We start from the raw sequence: 20,147 nt of genomic DNA on the forward strand, positions 1-20,147 counted from the left end.
CTCTTAATAAGCTTACTGTAAAGAACAAGTACCCATTGCCGCTGATTGCAGACAGCTTTGACCATTTGGTTAAGGCGAGGTATTTCACGAAGCTTGATCCCACCAAGGCTACTATAATTTGCATCTCTTCGAGCAACAAGGAGAAGATGACGATTACCACCAAGTATGGAAGCTTTGAGTTTTTGGTTATGTCGTTTGGGCTAACCAATGCCCCTGCTACTTTTAGTATGCTCATGAATGATATATTTAGACAACTCTTAGATAGTTGCATAGTAGTATAGTTGGACGACATTCTAGTGTATTGTAGATCGTTGTAAGAGAATCATGAGTACCTAGCAAGGGTGTTTGCAAATTTAAGAGACAACTGGTTATACGCCAAGAAGGAGAAGCATTGTTTTGCGCAACAAGAGGTGAACTTCTTGGGTCACGTCGTTGGGGACAACATGATTCGACCGGAACTTGAGAAATTGCAAGCCATTTTGGATTGGGAGCCACTAAGGAATGTGCATGAGGTGCGGTAGTTCTTGGGGATAGCCAATTATTATAGGTGATTTGTATTTGGGTATTCTAAGCTTGCTACTTCTATTACTAATTTGCTCAATAAGGATAGAGGATGGCACTAGAGCCAAAAGTAGCAAGAGTCATTTGAAATGCTCAAGGAGAGATTAACTCAAGAGCTAGTTTTATCATTGCCAAGATATGGTGAGCCTTTCGAAGTGTAGACTGATTCATTGAATTTTGCTATTGGTGGTATCCTAATGCAGAACAGTCACCTGGTGGCATTTGAATCGAGAAAACTGAATGACAAAGAAAGGAACTAACCTACGCACAAGAAGGAAATGAACTTGGCGTCATCACTTGCTCAGTGTGCCCTTTATTGTTAGAACCGACAACATGAGCTCTACTTACTTCAAAACTCAAGCGAAGCTGACACTGAAGTAGACCCATTGGAAAGAGCTCATGGCCGAATTCGACTTTAAGCTCGTCTATAACCCTGGCCGACACAACGTAGTTGCGGATACACTTAGCCGAAAGGCTTAGTTGGGTATCGTAGGTGAGGTGGAAGAGAAACAGTTTACAAGTTGAGTTGAGTTAAATGAAGAAATGGTAGGAAGGATCAAGGAGGGCCTTGATGCAGACACCCAAGCTCATCGAATTGTGCTCCAAGTCCGAGTTGGGCGGACTAGGAGGTTTAATTTAGTCGGTGACATTTTATATTTTGTAGGAAACAAAGTATACATTCCTAAATGGAAGGAGTTAAGGAGAGAGTTGATGCATGAGTGTCATGATTCCCCCTGGGTTGGGCACCCAGGGCAGCATAGGACACTTGCTTTGCTAGAACGAGGATTCTTTTTGCCGAAGATGAGTAATGAGGTTGAGCAGTATGTGAAGACTTCTCATGTTTGTCAACAAGATAAACCAATGTCCCATTTACCTGGAGGTTTGTTGCAACCATTGCCAGTTCCCATTCGACCTTAGGCAAGCATATCCCTTGACTTCATTACCCAGTTATCGCTTGTTGAAGGAGTTGACAGTATCATGGCCGTGGTGGATCGATTCATTAAGTATGGAACCTTATCCCTGTACTGTCGAGATAGCGGCTCAACTCTTTTTCAGCACTGTGGTGAAATTATAGAGAGTTCCTCTTACCATGATAAGTGCTAGAGATCCTAGGTTTACATCTAAGTTTTGGACGGAGTTATTCAAACTGGTTGGAACTCAACTGCTTATGAGCACGAGTTACCATCCTCAAATGGATGGATAGACCAAATGGATTAATGCTCCGCTAGAGGATTATTTTAGGCATTTTGTGAATGGAGACCAAAAGAACTGGTCGGAGTTGTTGGAAATTGCCTAGTTTAGTTACAATCTTCAGAAAAGCGGTTCTAGTCAGTACTCACCCTTTGAATTCGCAACTAGTCAACAACCCTTATCTCCACACACTTTTCTTAGTGGGTATCAAGATAGTGATACAAATGCAGTGAATGTGGCAAAAAGGTGGAACGATCAGGTGGATGCAGCAAGGTATCATCTTACATTGGCCAGTGACCTAATGAAGAAGTTTGCTAATCGTAGGAGGCGAGAGCTAGAGTTCAACATTGGTGATAAGGTTTTATTGAGAATGAATCTAGACTAGTTCAAGGCACCTCGAAGCATCATCTCATCCTTGGTACGTCGTAGGGACGGGTCGCTTGAGGTGATCACCAAGGTTGAAAAAGTGCAATATAAGTTGAATCTAGCACTGCATTTGAAAGTTCATCCCATCTTCCACATTTCGCAGTTACGGCCTCATGAAGAGGATCTTGATGACCTTGCTCGGAACATTCTAGAGTGTGGCCCAACAAATGTGTTGGATAACCCCTCTTGTTGAGTTAAAGAAGTCGTTGGCACAAGGGTGCGTGGGATTAGCAAGGTGGTAAGAGAATTTTTGGTGATTTGGGAAGATGCATATCAGGAACATTTGATATGGGAGAAATCAGAAATCTTATGGCGTGACAAGGAGAAGGTTATGGAATTTCTCACTGGGAGGAATTCTGATCGGTAGAAGTTGAACACGAAGGTCTTTCGTGCAACCTAGGGAGCAAGGGTGCACCAACGACTGGTTGTCACCTAATTTGAGTGGGGGAGAATGTAGTGTGCTTGAAATCAAGCCAAGTCATTATTTTCAAATCAAGTAGCTTGCGATGTAAAACCGAAGTGCAAAGACACTCCTTTGTTGAGCTTGATGGAAAAGTGTGTTTCTTTGGAGGTGAAATGCTCCATTAGAAAACACACTCGGCAAAGTTGAAGTTGTGAATGTGAAGAAAAACCTCAAAGGGGTAGAATTCCTACCACTTTGGTGAGGGCAATTCAAGACAAAATTTGAGAGCATGGTGAAAGATAAATGTAATAAGGATGAAATAGGACTGAAAAGTGGAAATGGAGAAATTAGAAGGAAAAAGAGTGAAGCTAAGTTGGAAAAAAGGCTAATCTTTGAGGGTGGTAGATTCCACCACCCTCATACCCTTCATTTCTGCTTTGTCTACATAATGGTTGAAAAACATTTAAGCTCTCCAATTCACATAATGAAGAGCAGAGTAGAGACTGAAAACATCGAAATATTGATTTTTTGTTGACATAACTGAGAGTGAAAATCAGTATTGGAGCAACGACAATAAGCGAAAAAGAAAATTGCAAGATAGCAGATTTTGCCATCCCCCAGGGATTCAAAATCCGTAGACATCAATGAATCCCGCCTTGCATTACTAGTTCTAAAAATTACCTTTAGTCTCCAAGTATGAATGAATGAAAGAATGCGATGGAGTAAATAAAATGTTGACACGATACAAGATCAGAGTTTAAAGGAAATCAAAGAAAATTTCTGCCATTCCCTTCGGATTAATTATCCACTATGCCATCTAAAGTTTTCCTAGAAATGGAGAGTGGTGATGCGAAAAGATAAAGGTGTGAAATGACCAGCTAAACATACAATTGCCCGCTTCCCTCCTTTACTATGCTGGCTTGCATATGGAGAAGTCGAGGAAATAAATTAAGAAGTTTTAATTAAGAACAAGTCAGCCTTCTCAAGGACATGTCTTTTCAAGTTACTCTTTGCCTATATAAGAGGGGTAATGTTAATTCATTTCAACATCAAATAAAACTAATTCCCCTCTGCTCTAAAGGCAGAAAATTCCTCCCTTAGCCAGCAGCGATTTTTCTTCCCGATTGGTAGCAAACTACATCATCCAAGACAGTAAACTAATCGGAAGAGGGGATAAATTATCTTACAAAAACAATAGCCTCATCTTGGCCAACCACTCGTATTAAATTCCTAGGGTCACTACAAATGTACTAACACTGACACTATATTAGGTATGTGTTTCCAAATGCAACAACCTCTTAGATTTATATATTAAGAACAGATAATGAATAGACATGTCCCCTCATGGGACATGTCTGTTCGATAATCGGATAGTTAATATAATAATAAACATTAATCAGAGTTTTATATATATATATATATATATATATATATATATATATATATATATATATATATATATATATATATATATATATATATATATATTACAATAAACTTAATATCTCATATAAGATCAACAAACAAATATGAAAGACAAATACATCCGAATTGACTAAAACTTTAACACTCCCTGTTAGTCAAGAAGGATAAATACATTTTGATAATCAAAGGTAAAGGACGATCTGAATATTTTGAATAACCCAAAGATGATCAACAATTGTCATCTAAGCTCTTAGTTATTAAAATACCTAGTATGCATTTATACAAACAACCCAAAGATAATCAACATGATGACATCTAAGCTCTTAGTTGTTAGACTCACAAAATCCATACCTACCTCATACCCAATATGCATCTATATAGACAACTCAAAGACAATTAATTTAATGACATCTAGGCACTCAGTTGTAAGTCTCACAAGATGAATATTCTCATGATTTAAGTACAACACTTACTCAAAATGTATAACATAGAATTTAGTCAACAAAAGCTACCACACATCAACATTCCCTCTCAGCTGGGAAGGCTAAACACAAGACATATATTACGCCATTGGTAATATTAGGAATGACAAGTTTTAGGGATCTCTTTGATCAGAAGATATCCATCATTTTGATATCACATTTGATATCATGAGTATTGGTCTTCCAGAATATCAACATATGATATTTACCAAATACTCAAATAGGATTTTGATATCACATCTGATATCAAGAGTATTGGTCTCCCAGAATATCGACATTCAATATTCACCAAGTACTCACCTAAGGTGTGATGTCACATAATACAAGTTATTGTGAGATCATCACCTTACAGTAACTTCTACAAAGACAAGTGACATCATTTGGAAGTCGTTAATTCCTTATGATGTACACAAGGGGTAGGCCTATTAAATCACAATCACAAGATATATACATGAATTACAATACTCTTGACTACTCCAATTTACCGATCACTGGAGAATCCATCTCAACATGGTTTACTCCCTCTTAATCAATAAGACCAAGATTACTAAAGGTTAACCAAATAACATCCTCAATCTTTTCCCTCTCTTTCAAGGTTGCCTCTAATAACATGCTAGGCTCTCTTTGAATCTCAATCTCCCTCTTTTTCCTGTAAGAGCATTCTCAGAGGAAAAGATCAAGGCATATAGCTCTTATAGTATATAATGAGTTACAAAAATAAAAGAGACTTAACATAATGCTCAAGAATAATTTTGTATAATAATTAAAACCATTTCACTAAAATATAGATTATATATATATATATATATATATATATATATATATATTGAATATATGTACATATATTCAGTCTTCTGCACACACACACACACACACATAATTTGCTCATTAAGTCCCGCTATAGTTGTCTTGATGAGATCATTCTAATAATATAGATAAATGTCTATATTTTGAACATATAAGCATTTATTCCAACTTCAACATATTATTTTCTTAATCAAATAACTAACTGTGATTATCAAATTCCTATTTAAATAAAAATGAATCTCTTTTCAATAACTATTTATATTTTAATTCATAAATATCAGCATACCTTAGTCCTCATTCAAACAGAATACACAATAGTTGATCGTGCCTTCTTAACTTCACCTTCCATAGTGGATCATGTCACATGGACATTCATTATAGGTCTCTTTGATGCCATTACTTCCTTCCCTTTAAACCTCTCATGTTACTCATTGTTGGTGGGTCCCACATCTCACTTTGACCATTACGAAGACCAAACTTTATACAATAGAAGTGTTATGTGGGAATTTGGCTTTATAATCTTTGTTGATTCTTTTCATGTTTCACCGAGCCACCTTTTACATTTCCTGTTATTCGATCTCTATTCTTGATCGAAGGTTTTATACCCTCTACAGTCTTTATTTATTATATAATGATTTTTCTACTCCATCATAGATCTCTGTGGGGCAATTATATAGTTATTTTTCAGTATTCTTTGTACCATGTCACCAATAAAATGTCGTTCCATATCACTACGTTGATCTTGGCATTGTTCAAGGTAGACCCCTTACACTTCGTCTCTCTCCATTTATTCATATGGATGTCCCTCCCTTAATTGCCTTGTTGGAGTCATCATGGTGGGTCCTTCACATCCTTCACAGCATATGCAATGTCCCTCCCATAGGCATCATGGCTACTATCAATATGAAGCAAAATCACCCTTCTTTCTTCTTCTATCTCTATCTCTTTGAGATAAGCTCTTGCGAATAGATGTATAAACCCTTGGTTTACCTCTGCAAGTCTTAATCAGTTAATGAACAAATTCCTCTTTTTCTTTGTTTTATTTCTTTAAAACTATATTTCAGAGTATATGATAACACAAAGGAGAACACTATGATCATAAAAAACAACTCCAGATTTATATTGGATTTTATTGTCAAGAAAAGTTAAGTTTTTCTGAGCAAACTTTTATTCAAATTACAATGCTTTAAAGAACCTGATTGCTGTATGTAATTGCAGGTGGCGCCAATCAGCAAGGAATGTCCAGAATGTATCCAACGTGGCTCCAATATTCAGTGGCTGCTACCTCTAACTCCTAATGCAACTAGAGACCCCAACGTCCAATGCTTAATTAGATGAATCCAACCCCAATAGAAACTGCACGAGGAGTAATTAAAGTCTGATGTCAATTACGTTGCACAGGATCACTCACGTTATTTGCAAGATGTATAATCTGCACTTTGCTAGCTGTAATTAATGACCGAGTCCACTTACAATGATTATTCGGCATTAAATCTGAAATTCAGTACCACATGTATTTCTAGAATGACACTTCCAGCTGTCACTATAACCAAATCGATCTCTCCTCAATTGCCAAATAAACCTCCAAGATGTTTGTCTCCTTAGCCACAGTGAACACAGTAGGAGAATTTGATAATTGTTTACCTCAGCACAATTATCAATGAAAGAACTCAGAATTTCTTCAAACCCTTAGGCAGTCAATATGAGCATATAAATATATTAATCAAGATAATTCTCCTTAGCTACAGGCATATAGTAGGAGAATGTTGGCCAATTGTATGCTGCAACACAATTGCCAAGAACTTCTCAGACGAGACCCTTATACTTCAGCAAGGGCTCACAAGTCAAAAATCAAGAAAAGCCACAAAGGCACAAAAAGAAAATATATTTTCAAGCGTGTTTTTCCCAAAGAAAAGAGCTCTCATTTATAAGCTTTCGTTGGTCAAAGTTTTCTTAAAACTCCACTTCAGAAATTGTGGAAGCTTCCCAAAAGAACTCAACACTAAAAACTTTCCAATTTGCTTTTCAGAAATATCTCTTAAAGTCATTATTATAATAATATAAACATTATTATAATAATGCAACTCAATGATTAATAAATAAACAAGAACTCATACAATTATTAACCTGATTAACTATAGGTGACAATCAACTACCCATTGTATCGCCCAAAAATAGAAACTGCCAAAAATAAACTTACTAAAAATAGTAAGTCCACAATTGAGACCCCCATAACTCCCGATCAGCTCATGAGGGTTGCTATGATGAGCTAACTCTATCAACTGCACAAACTGGCCAAAAACAGGGCCATTACAATAGAGATACCCGACCCATACGAGAGGAAGAGAGAGCGTCAACGAGTTGCTTAAGTTTTATTTCTACGAGGATCTTAAATAGTAAAGGGATTGCTTTCATTCCTCCTTTCACTTCTCGAAAACCCTTGTTTTGCGTGCCTCCAATAACTTCTTTATTTTATATGTTTGCCCCTCAATCTTGGATGGAGAGTGTTGTATGATTATGCATGGTTCGATGTCCAAAGGCTTCCCCAAACCGCACATTATCAGTAAGCACAGTTTATGGATCAGTGTTACCTGTGGCTCCAATCAAGGTTCAGTCAATGAAATCAAAGGTAGAATCATTAAATGATCAAGATTTCACCTTTTGACATCCCTTTCCTTTGGCAGAGTTTTTCTTTTTACAATATATCATTTGTGATTGATTTAATTGATCTCCTATGCTCTTCAAGCATGGCATGATGTTTGAGAATCAATATCAAATAAGCCCCTAGCCATAGATTTTCTCAAACTCTAACATATCTCCCCTTGGCACTTGTGAAGAATGCATTGTGTTTGCAGACGATCAGGGATTGAGTCCCCACTATGCCAGCACCCACAAATTGATACCCATTACGTATCCATTGCAGAGGAGTCATTTTCTTGTCCATCATAGATAGTCTTTGTACAATTCTAGAATAAGGTCATCATCTCCAACTTAGAGTCTAATTATATTGACCTTCCTTTGAGATGAAAATTCGTTGTGTTATATTGTTAATTTGGTCATTAATATTCTTATGTGATCTTATTCTGAACAAGTATGTGAGGATGACTTGACATCTTTGTTTCTTATATCCAAGGCGGCTAGTGGTTATGACCTATGTGAATACATATGGCCTCTTGATTGGCGACGATTTATAATAATGAAGCAGTGCATCCCTTTGTGTTCCTCGATGAAAGTCTATTCAATCCATGAAAGTCTTTGACTGGCCAATCATGTTGACTCTTCATTTATTTTTGTTCGTTAATTATATTGCATGCAAGTCCATATACTACTTCTATGATGATACTTATGCTCCTTACATTGTAAGATACTTGATTTTGATTCACTGATGATACTTCTCAATTGTATTGATTTCCGTCTTTCATGAAATGGAATATTTCGATTACTGTAACTCAATATGGATCAACAATTAATCATGTCTTTCCATCATTCTCCAACTAACAATGGTCTTCGTATCAATTAGACTTCTAATCACTCCCCATAAGTCTGCACATCTCTTTGTATCAATTAGACTTCTAATCATTCCTCATGAGTCTGCACATCTCCTCGAGTAAGGTTTTCAGGTCCAAACAAACATTGCTAACAAAGGCATTGAGCCGTAGCCTAAACAGAGAGTCAAGCAACATAGGGAAGAGAAGATATTCTCATAGACATACAAACATTGTGCTCTCTCCCAAAGCAATCTACAAACATCCTAAGCTCGACATTGAAACATTAACAACCACCTTTAGTAAATTACTGTAGAAGAGAAGCATTTACTTTGCTGGTGACAATGGAAGATATTCAAGCTCTTGAGCGACATCAAATTGACAGCACTAACTTGTCCAACAATCATATCTTGCGCAGCACTTTAAAAAAATTTAAATCTCCATCTATAAATTCTAGCAGTAATATAAGATATTTAATGTGTAACTCTTTTGGCAATGATCTTCTCCAATATGTCCACTGCTCAAAATATCTCTCTACAAATTCATCTCCAGCATAACTGTAATCTTTACACATAGGAGAACCTGGCTCTGATACCATATTAAATTCTTGGGGTCACTACAAATGTACTAACAATGCCACTACATTCAGTATGTGTTTCCAAATGCAACAACCTCTTAGATTTTTATATTAAGAATAGATAATGAATAGAGATGTCCCCTCATGGGACATGTCTATTCGATAATTGGATAATTAATATAATAATAAACATTAATCAGAGTTATATATATATATATATATATATATATATATATATTACAATAAACTTAATATCTCATATAAGATCAACACACAAATATAAAAGACAAATACATCTGAATTGACTAAAACTTTAACAACTTGAAATTCCAAAAGGAAGAAATTTTGAGCATTAAGGAAGATTTTATTACCCAAAAATCAGAGATTAAAGGTGGTAAGAAGGAAAAATATGGGCATGTTGTTATGTCGCAAAGCTTCTCTAAAGCCTAGATTTCACAAAATTTCATTTCAAGTTACAAGATTAAGCCATTTTGTCAAAATCAAAACTTGGGATATGCAAGAAGAAAAAACAGTTTGGTCTTCAAATTGAGAAATACCATCGATCAATTGCATTTTGCCTCCTCATTTTGATGTTGATAAAGTTTTATTTCATGAAATCTTTCAGATTTCCTTCATTTCATGAGCTTGATATTTTTTCTCTTTCGTTTTGAAACGTAATCTTCAAAAAGAGGAAAAGCTTGAAGAGCAAATAGAGCCTATGATATCAGGCTCAAGGACATCAAATGAGAAGAAGGTTTGAAATTAGATTACCAAAGTGCAAATTCGAAAATCAAGATCAACATGGAGTTTAAGAAAACAAAGGAGGAGAAAGAAAAATTAGAAAAAAAATTTATCAACTTGAATCTCCTCTACAAATCCAAATTCATTTTGAAGGACCCAGCAGCACGAAAGACTTCACCACTTCAATAAGTTCAAGATACAAGTTTGCAAGTACAATCAAGTTCAAATCATGACAACAAGAAAATTTCCAAGAACAAAAGATGAAGAAAATTTCCAAGAACAAAAGATGAAGAAAATTTGGGAATATGCCATCACAACAAAAGGCTTGCTAATGTTGAGTATCAAGAGATATTTTTTAAAGAAAGGAATTAATCAAGTCTACAAGATAAGTATGTTGAGGTGGCACCCACTTGTCTTCTACCAATCAGAAATTTCCAATTGTACATGTTCAAGCACTTCAATCATATTATGCCAAGTGCACAATTTTCTCATTGGCTCTCAAAAGCATTTTAATTTTCTTATTGACCCATAGAGTGGTGCCTTTATGTAATTGGTTGATGGTGTGACAACCATAAATAGGATTTGTAATGGGTAAAACTTTGTCATTAATCTTAAATTGATCTTGACCATTCATTATAATTGAAGGCTTATAAAAGGTCAAGGCCTTCTCATTTGTAAAGAGCTAGTCATTAACTAGAGAGGAGAATAAGATTAGAAGTTGAGGATGATGAGACTTGTTCAAATTGTTGCCATGATTTTATCAAAGTAATTGTTGATTCATTGTTGGTCTTCATGGTGGATTACTTGTTATTGCTTTGGAGTATTGCATGGTTTCTTCAATTCCTCATTTAGGATTTTATTTTATGTTCAGTATAAGTAGAAGTAGATACATGGAAGCTATTGTTGAATGGTGATTAATGGCAGAGCTAGTGTCCATTGTTATATCCCAAATTTTGCCCTAATTTTTTATTTGATCATAACTGTTGGTTTAACGAATTATTCATGTTCATGTGAAACAAGTTAGCTAATTATATACGTTGTATCAACTGTTAACAGATTTTTTTTTTTCCTAGTAATGTGAAACAAGTTAATTATATACGTTGTATCAACTATTAACAGATTGTTACTTTTCCTAATCATGCAAAACGAATTAGTTAATTATATATGTTGCACCAACTGATAATGAATTATTTCTTTCATGTTCATGCAAAATGAGTTAGTTAATATAGACGTTGAGGAAATAATCAAGCAACCTATAACTATCATTAGATGATTGACAATTATTTGATTAAAATTAACGATCAATATATTTTTGAATTAATGTCTTAGCGAGAATGTTTTGCTTGGGTGATTGCAGGAAGAAGACTGAAGAGAGGGGAAGCATTGCTAAACAGGATCATCGAAAGGGGATGGTCGATTGGTCCAGTTGTCAGGATTGACAGGTATAACATAAGACTACCTTGGAAAGGATGCGAAGACTTGACCATAGATTGCATTATAGGACCGCATGAGCTATTAGGAAAAACAATAAAATAAAAACCTTCAATAATTTAAATTAAATATAAATCATACCTTGGAAGATTTATTTTTGACAATTTCTTATTTAATCATTATCATAAACTCTTAAATACGAATATATATATAAAGATGAAGTGGCACCAATAAATTATAATTATATAATCTATTGATGTCATCTCATCGATACACATATATAAACGTACATAAGGACTTATAATAATAATAAAATAAAGATTGAACCCTTCAACTTTTAATTCTTTTTCCCTCCTTGTTTCTTCTTTTCAAAAATTTGAATTTATGTAGGAATCAAAAGAAAAACTTCTTGATAACTGATGGTAGCCTAAAGGTCACGGCTGACCATTAAAAGTCCATTTTTGAATTCGTTTGGGAGCAACCTCCTCATTTCTACGATATCCTCCTTTCTCCCAAGATATGCTACGTTTTTAATCCTAAGAATCTCGTCCTCTTGATAATCCATTCTGCCCCTGCAAAACCGATATCGCTCTTCTGATTTCTTTTTAATCCACAGTAATAGAACCGAATCAAGGCCATGCTCGGCAGGAATCAAGAATATCAATTGGTGGAGAAAGAAACCCGAGTTGGAATTCAAGTTATGCATTTCTTGTTTTTATTTTTCAGTCGGCATTTCACTAACATTCAACCTAATAACTATCAATGCCATGTAGAAGTCGAAATTGTTATTAAGAAGCCTTGATGCTATAGATGTTACTGAGCCGATTATTGAATGGAGAATATAGTCGAAAATCGTTAACAAAGTAGTCCAATGTCATGTTGTTGTTTACATTGATTAATCATAATCTGAAGTACGGAAGACTGAGATTTTGATTGAGTAGTAAATCAATATCTATTCTCATGTATATTCCATGTGTTTCCTTTAATTCTTCTTCTCAATCTAAAATGATTTAATCTCCTCAGTTGGTTAAGACTGAAATACTAGAGCTAATCCACTATACCATCTATTGATATATGAAGTATTTATGGTTTTGTCAATTAACAATAATACCCAAAGTTCTCACCAGTGAATCAGTTTTATTTTGAACCAAGATAATCATGTATATTGGAAGGTATCCAAATGTTGCAAAGCTTAAACATGCTACCTTGCATGGAATTAGATTATATTGACACCTAGGAAGTTCACCTAGCAGAAAGGCCAGTGATTGGTGGAGAGGTGTAAAACCTAACTTGCAAACAAAATCAAGATTGGAACCGAATAACTGAGAAAAAAAATGCATATAATAGCTCATGCATGTCCTAATGATGAAACCTGTTGTCAAGTTGAGAGGTGGAGATTGGGTTTGTAAACCAATTTGAAATCCTTGGCCAAAGTAGAAATATGCATGAATATATTAGATGTTTAAAATGGTAGTTGCTAGTTTATTTTTCAGTTGAACATGTTAGATTGATTTAAATGATATCAAAGTAATCATTTATTTACTTCTTTTAAATTTGTTAAAGTTAAATGCAATTAGATTCAGGGTAACGTGACTCGCTGCAAGTCACGTGAGTCAGGCGAGTCAGCGAGCCGCGCTGACCTCGCCGAGTCACAATGACTCGTGACTCGCGAGCGACGAGTCACGAGGCGTGACTCGCATGACTCACGAGTCACCGAGTGGCTCGCATGACCCGGCCTTCTTGACTCGGCCGCGACAGGCAAGAAACCGGGCCATAAAAATATAATTTTTTGCATTTTTTTTAATTTTTTTTTTTTTACATATCTCACTCATATAACCCTAAAAGGGCTCCCATAACAGTCTATAGTGAAAAGAAGAAAGAGAGAGAGAGGTAGAAAAGAAATAGAGGTTTCTTGTTTTGCAACCAGCTGAAAGGAGGAGAAAAGCTTGCATTTGTGACATTGGAGCTTGCGTTTAGATCATCAAGGAGTTTATAGGAGCTCTTCTCAACACTTCCCAAAGCATTTGAAAGAGGTAAGACTTGATTGTTTAGATTTTGATGATTTTTTTGTCTATACTTATGGGTTTTTTGCATAAATTTTTTTTGTTTGTTTATGAGTTTTTTTTTTACTTTAGATCTTCATAAAATGCAATGCTGAAATGGTAATATTTGGTCTAAAATGTCTTATTGCAGCAACCTTTACATTGTTCCTTAATTAAGTCATAATGCCTTCTGGAGGTAAAAAACCCAAGGTCTCTAAAGGCAACAAAAAAGATGAGTGTTGGAAGTTCACCATAGAATTTTCGGGTAGAAAGAGAACTCAAACAAAATGCCTATTTTGCAAAACCATTAATAGTGGGGGGATAAATAGATTAAAATACCATATTGCTGGCTTATGTGGTCATGATATTGAGCCTTGTGGAGCTACATCTGTTGAGGCTCAACGTTTTTGTTATGTAGCCTTAGAAAAATATGAACAAGAAATAGAATTTAAAAAAAAAAAAAATTAGAAGAGTTAGCTTTGATTGGTTCTAGTTCCCTTCCACGCTCATCTGCAAATGTTTCTGAGTCAGTAGGTTGTGTTGGAGAAGGTTCTTCCCGTCCCCCTATCGTCCTAGTGCTTCTGTTGCTCGTGCTTCTTCTACATCTATTCCTTGCACTTCTAGTGATGCTATTGCTGCTGCCCCTTCTAGTAGTGCTGCTCTTCTTCGTCCTAGAGTCAGAAAATCTAGTAAGTTGGACAAGTTTTTTGTACCGCGTACCACTCTTGATGCGCAACCCTCACTTGAGAGCATGGGCTGGAATAGGGAGATACATGAAGCTGGAGTAAGAGCAATTTGCAAGTTTTGGTTTTTCTACGACATTCCATTTATAGCAGCCAGGTACTTCAAGTTTTCAACTTCATTTATATTTGATTGTTTTACGTTTTAAGTTTTAAAATTTATATTCAATTTTATACTTTTAACTTGATGTTGAAAATTTGAAATATGCTAATTAAAATGTTTTTATAAATGTAATAGGACTCCCTATTGGCAGGGGATGATTGATGCAGTTTCCATCTGTGGTGCGGGGTTCAAAGCCCCCACTGAAGATGAGTTGAGTGGCCCCCTCTTGCTAGATATGGTTGAGGAGATGAAACTTGAGTTGGAGGACCACAAAAAGATTTGGAGCCAAAAGGGGTGTACCATCATGACAGATGGATGGACAGATAGGAGGTCCAGAACCCTCCTAAATTTTCTTGTTTCTAGCGGAGGTAATTCATCATGCTCTACTTCTTGAAGTCTAAAATTTAATGTATACTATTATTGAATAACGAAAATTTTGTTTTATTGAGTATTGATTCTTGATTCTTGATTTTTGAATGATAATTATTTTGTTTAATTTTCAGTTTCAGGATCCACCATGTTTTTGAGGTCCATAGATGCTTCCTCATGTGTGAAAAATGCAAAATTCTTATGTGAGACTATTGAGGAGGTCATAAGGGAGGTGGGGGAAGACAATGTTGTCCAAGTGGTGACAGATAATGCAGCTAATTATGTTGCTGCAGGTAAAATTTGAACTTCTAACTTTCTAAGTTCTACTTCTAAAAAATTTGTTTTAATTTTTCATTAAATTTTGAAAATTAAAAGTTTTTTAATACATCAAAAATTTTCATTGTTTACTAACTAATTTAAAATTGCTGCAGGAAAACTATTGATGGAGAGACACCCAAAAATCTTTTGGACTCCATGTGCAGCCCATTGCATCGACCTCATGTTAGAGGATATTGGCAAGCTTGTATGGGTGAAATCATGTGTTACCAAGGCCAAAAATCTTTGTAAGTTCATCTATAATCATGCCTTGGTCCTCAGCACTATGAGGAAATACACGAAGGGAAAGGAGTTGGCTTGTCCTGGTATCACAAGATTTGCCTCTAACTTTATCACACTAAAATCCTTGCTGAGTTCAAGGTTAGAGTTGAGGTGCATGTTTGTTGGTCCAGAATGAAGTTCCTCCTCCTTTGCGAGCAGCCTTGCAGGGATAGACGCAACAAAATGCATTTATGATGATGATGATTTTTGGGAGCCATGTTCGAAGATTGTGGAGGTAATTTAAAATTTTAAAAGCTTAAGACTTAAAATTTTATAAATTAATTTGTCTCATACATATTTTTGATTTATATTCATTGTGCAACTTTGCAAAGTTTCATCATTCACTAAATTGTTTTTTTGTTTAATTGTTTTGTAGATCACCGAGCCCCTTGTAGCCCTTCTACGAGTTGTTGATGGCGAGAAGCCCTCTATGGGCTACATTTATGAAGGCATGGATAGGGTCAAGGAGACTATTATGGCCAAATATGTAGGAGTTGAGAAAAACTATGGCCCTATTTGGGACATAATTGATAGGAGATGGCAAAATCAGCTTCATAAGCCCATCCACGCAGCAGCCTATTACCTCAATCCGGCATACCGTTTCCTTGATGATTTCAAGGCAGATGAGGAGGTTCTTAGTGGCCTATACACAGTGGTATCGAAGATGTCTCCTAATCCCACAAAAAATATTGCTTGAGATGGATGCCTATAATAATGCATCAGGGCCCATTTTTTCAAGTCAAATTTGCAAAGAAGGTCGTACAAAATTGCAGCCAGGTAAAGATTGCAGCTTAAGCCTTATACAAACTAGTTTATAAATTTCTAGCTTTAAACTTAAAGCTCAAATTTTGAAATGAGACTAATATTTTTTTGTTTTCCTTTTTTCAAAATTCAGATAGATGGTGGCAAATGTTTGGGCCTTCAACCAAAAACCTTCAGCAAATCGCCATCCGCATTTTGAGCCAGCCAAGTAGTGCTTCTAAATGTGAGCGCAACTGGAGCATGTTCGAGCACATCCACTCGAAGAGGCGTAATAGGTTGTCTGTGCAGAAAATGAATAGTCTAGTCTTTGTGCACTACAACCTGTGCATTAGGATCAGGGAGATTTTGGATAGTGACACCTCTCCGATTACTCTAGAGGAGGTTGATCCAGAGTCTGATTGGATCACTGAGGCTACTGATCCTATCTTTGATGATGAGGACCTACAGTGGATTGACCAGGCAGATAGACAGGGCCAGGCTGAGGTTGTGGCTATGGTAGCAGAGGACCAAAGAGCTCCAGTTGTTCCTAGTGGCAGCTCACAGAGATTGGCAGAGCCAGAGGCAGAGAGTACAGTTGATCCTAGAGGCACCTCACGAGCTGATGCTATGGCTACTGAGACATCCAGGACCTACCTTAGACGCCTTACTAAGAGACATTTTATAGATTATACTGAGCCTGAGCCTGAGGTTGAGGCTGAGGTTGGGGATGAGGATGAGGATGACGATGATGATGAGGATGACGATGAGGATGACGATGATGATGAGGACTCCGACTAGGAGCCATAGCTGTAGAATTATAGTCTTGTTTTAACTTTTTGTTTAACAGTTTAACAGTAACTTAATATATGATCAGCATTTGGAACATTTGAATTTGATGATGACTATTGAATCTTGATGTGTTGGATTTCATAATGCATAAATGATAATACATATACATTTTGATGGTTTGCATGGATTTATCTTAGTTTGACTTTAATTACTAGTAATATAGTATTTACTTTTAGCAATTTACCTTTGTAAGTTTGTAACTTTGTAGTTTGTAGTATTGTACATATGTAATCGATGTTTGACTTTTAAGTTTTAAGTTTTTAACTTTAAGTATGTGGCATGTGCATTATGATCAAATTATCTTCTATTTAATGATGTTATTGTGTCTTTATGCTTTATTCAATAATGGGTGCATGGAATGTTCTTTAAATCCTAAAAAATCTCAAAATTTCGAGGTTTTTTCACTTTGCCAAGTCACCGCCGAGTCACCGCTGAGCCAGGTCACGAGTCAGAGCCGGGTCATGAGTCAAGTTACCCTTGCTGAGTCCAAGCCGAGTCCGAGTCTCGTTACACTGATTAGATTAGGTAGCAGTTACTTCTTTCCAGTTATAATTAGTTAATGGAAATCATTGTCATGTGAATGGGATTAGTTGATAGATAAATACTGTTTTAAATTGGTTAGGAAAATTCATATGTTACATATGGTATCAGAGCGTTGGGTTTGACACTGAACCTAGGGCACCCTACCTTCTTGAAACCTGAAAGATTCTGGACTGATTATAGGATGCAAGTACGTAAAACACCCCGCAAGAAGACTCGACACCCCATCTTTCCCTATCTCATTAGTTTTGTACCCCAAGATAATAAAACTCTGAATCAGGCAATTCAGCAGATGAAGAAAGAAAGAATCAAGTGGACTCCGGCTAGCAAAGCAGCATATAGAAACAAGCTAATTCGAAGCTGGAATGTTCAGTAGAGCAATCCTCTCTTCTAGTTTCATAGATCCTGGATTGTGCGGGATATGTACCAAGCTGAACCAAAATTAAGTGTTGCAAAGAAAGATTAAATGTTATGTTGATGTAAACATCCTCAATAGAGGATATTTTGTAAATAAGGTTGCTTTAAGTGAAGCAACGAAATGATAAATTAAATTAAGTTATTTGAAATTATGTGTTTGTAAGACTTTTCTTTTTTGTAAAAGATCTCTTCTTTTCACATAATTGACACAATTGTAAATTAACAAGTGGGAACCATAAACATAAAAATGAACAGCAATGAGAACATTGTAAATCAAGACATAATATGTGAGAACCCTCAATCTTCTAATGAATTGCTACTCTAGATCTTGCAAGAAACACAACTAAAGCTAGAAACCATGGAAAAAAGAATGTATGAAATGGCAGCCCAGATAGGACAAAACCGTTAGGAAACTCAAACCTCACAACCTCCTAGAGCGAAGACAAAAGTCTCTGAGCATAACAAAACTCCCTCTCCCGAGCAATCGGAGAAGCAAAAGAAGAAAGAGATAGTGGTTGATTTATCAGCAGACATTAAGAAAATAAAACCACCTAAGTTTTCCAATTCTGAGTCCGAGAAGGAAGCAAAAGCATGGTTAACTGAGATGGAACAATATTTTGAGATTAGGAATTTCTCTAAAACTTCGAAGGCAGTTTAGGGAATATATCATTTTATCGGAGAAGCTGCAACCTGATTAGGAAATACCAAGATTGAACAGAACATTAGAACCACTAAAATCACTTGGGAAAAGTTTGTGAACATATTCTGGAAACATTGGCTGCCATAAACCTGTTATGATCAGAAGCTTTTAGACTTCCAAAACTTAAAACAAGGAGACATGTCAGTACATAAGTACCAGAAGAGATTCACTCGATTGCTAAAATACATGCCACCTTATCAACAAGACACCAATTTGAAGGTGAGGAAATTTATCGTGGGATTGAACAATAGTATAGGAGGAGCTATTGATGTTCTCGCTCCCCGAACCATGGAAGAGGCCCTAGAGAAGGCTGTTTGGCAAGAACACAAGATCAGAAAGGATGACTCCATCCGAGACAACAAAAGGAAGACAACCTGGAATTCAGATGGTGCTGATTTCAGGCCTCAAAAAAAGCAATATAAGGACTACAAAAATAGCAAACTAGAGTTAAAGGGCAATGGGACTAAGGATGCCAAAAGAAATTATTATAAAAAATAAAAACAACAGGACTAATGAAAAGAGAGGACCACTAGAAGGATGTTTTAACTGTGGAGACGATAATTTTGTAAACCGGTGCCCCAGTAAACCTGACATCAACCAGCCACAATGACCACCTTTACCACAACAACAACAAGTCTTTCAATAGAGGATTCACGCAGCTCTGGATAATAGGCAGGCAGAACAATAGATAGGCCCCATTGAAACTTCGGGTAAGATCTACGAAAACCCTATGTCCATATTAATTGATACTGGAGCATCTAAATGTTTTATATCACCTAGATTGCTAAGTAGGTTTTCAAAAAGATCTAGTTTTATGGCAAAACCATGGACAGTCGAATATGCGAACTAGTCAAGGGCTAAGGTAGAGCAATGCTTGATTGAAGCTCATGTTGACTTCTCGAATTTTTCAACGGAACTGAACTTATATGTAGCACCCCTTGGATCATACGATATTATCATAGGAATCAATGGGCTCAGTGAACATAAGGCCAAAGTAGATTGTCTGGCCAAAACTGTAAACTGTGTGGATGATCAAGGTAGACCAACAAGCATTTCAGGGATTAAGCATGAAATTAGATCTAAACAGATTTCTGCAATGCAACTTAAAAGATATGGGAGAAAGGGCTGTGAGATTTTTGCAATTAGGATTAAGGACAGAACCAAAAAAAACCACTTATGGAGATGACTACCTTTATGAAGATGGGGAAATCAGAGAAAAGTTTAAGGAATCCTTTGAGGAAAAATATCCCTATTTAAAGAATTATCAAGACATATTTCCTAAAGAACTTCCTAGACTACCCCCTTCCTGAGCATTTGATTTCACCATAGACTTGATACCAGGAGTGGAACCCATATCATGGGCACCGTATAGAATGACAACTATAGAATTAATGGAATTGCAAATCCAACTTCAAGATATGTTAGTTAAGAAGTTGATCCGCCCTAGTGTCTCACCATGGGGAGCCCCAGTGTTGTTTGTGAAGAAGGATGGAACCATGAGATTATGCATAGATTACAGA

At 36.2% G+C, this 20,147-nt stretch overlaps 2 protein-coding genes across 3 annotated transcripts in view; one reads left to right on the forward strand and one right to left on the reverse strand.

Annotated features, from left to right (window-relative positions):
- LOC149531620 (Nuclear transport factor 2 (NTF2) family protein) overlaps nt 1-20,147 on the reverse strand; it is a 105,697-nt gene that overhangs the window by 72,289 nt on the left and 13,261 nt on the right. The window lies entirely within an intron of this gene.
- Nucleotides 11,006-15,531, forward strand: LOC149531621 (uncharacterized). Of its 2 annotated transcripts, none has more exons than XM_089809223.1 (4): nt 11,006-14,411; nt 14,550-14,782; nt 14,924-15,076; nt 15,215-15,531. In XM_089809223.1, exons 1-4 carry the CDS (start codon nt 14,323-14,325, stop codon nt 15,514-15,516), a joined length of 777 nt encoding a protein of 258 aa, XP_089665349.1. In that variant the 5' UTR covers nt 11,006-14,322; the 3' UTR covers nt 15,517-15,531. The 2 variants fall into 2 exon arrangements, with proteins under 2 accessions (XP_089665349.1, XP_089665350.1); XM_089809224.1 differs by having other exon boundaries at nt 14,309-14,411; nt 14,566-14,782.

Source organism: Cupressus sempervirens, chromosome 11, assembly GCF_028749045.1.
Source record: "Cupressus sempervirens isolate cs-2001-9-10 chromosome 11, ASM2874904v1, whole genome shotgun sequence".
In the NCBI taxonomy this organism is placed as follows: domain Eukaryota; kingdom Viridiplantae; phylum Streptophyta; class Pinopsida; order Cupressales; family Cupressaceae; genus Cupressus; species Cupressus sempervirens.

Coding starts and splice junctions, on each gene's coding strand:
- LOC149531621 (XM_089809223.1), top strand. CDS start 14,323: ATGGGCTGGAATAGGGAGATACATGAAGCTGGAGTAAGAGCAATTTGC. Junction 14,412..14,549: donor ATTCCATTTATAGCAGCCAG/GTACTTCAAGTT, acceptor TAAATGTAATAG/GACTCCCTATTGGCAGGGGA. Junction 15,077..15,214: donor AGCTAATTATGTTGCTGCAG/GTAAAATTTGAA, acceptor AAATTGCTGCAG/GAAAACTATTGATGGAGAGA.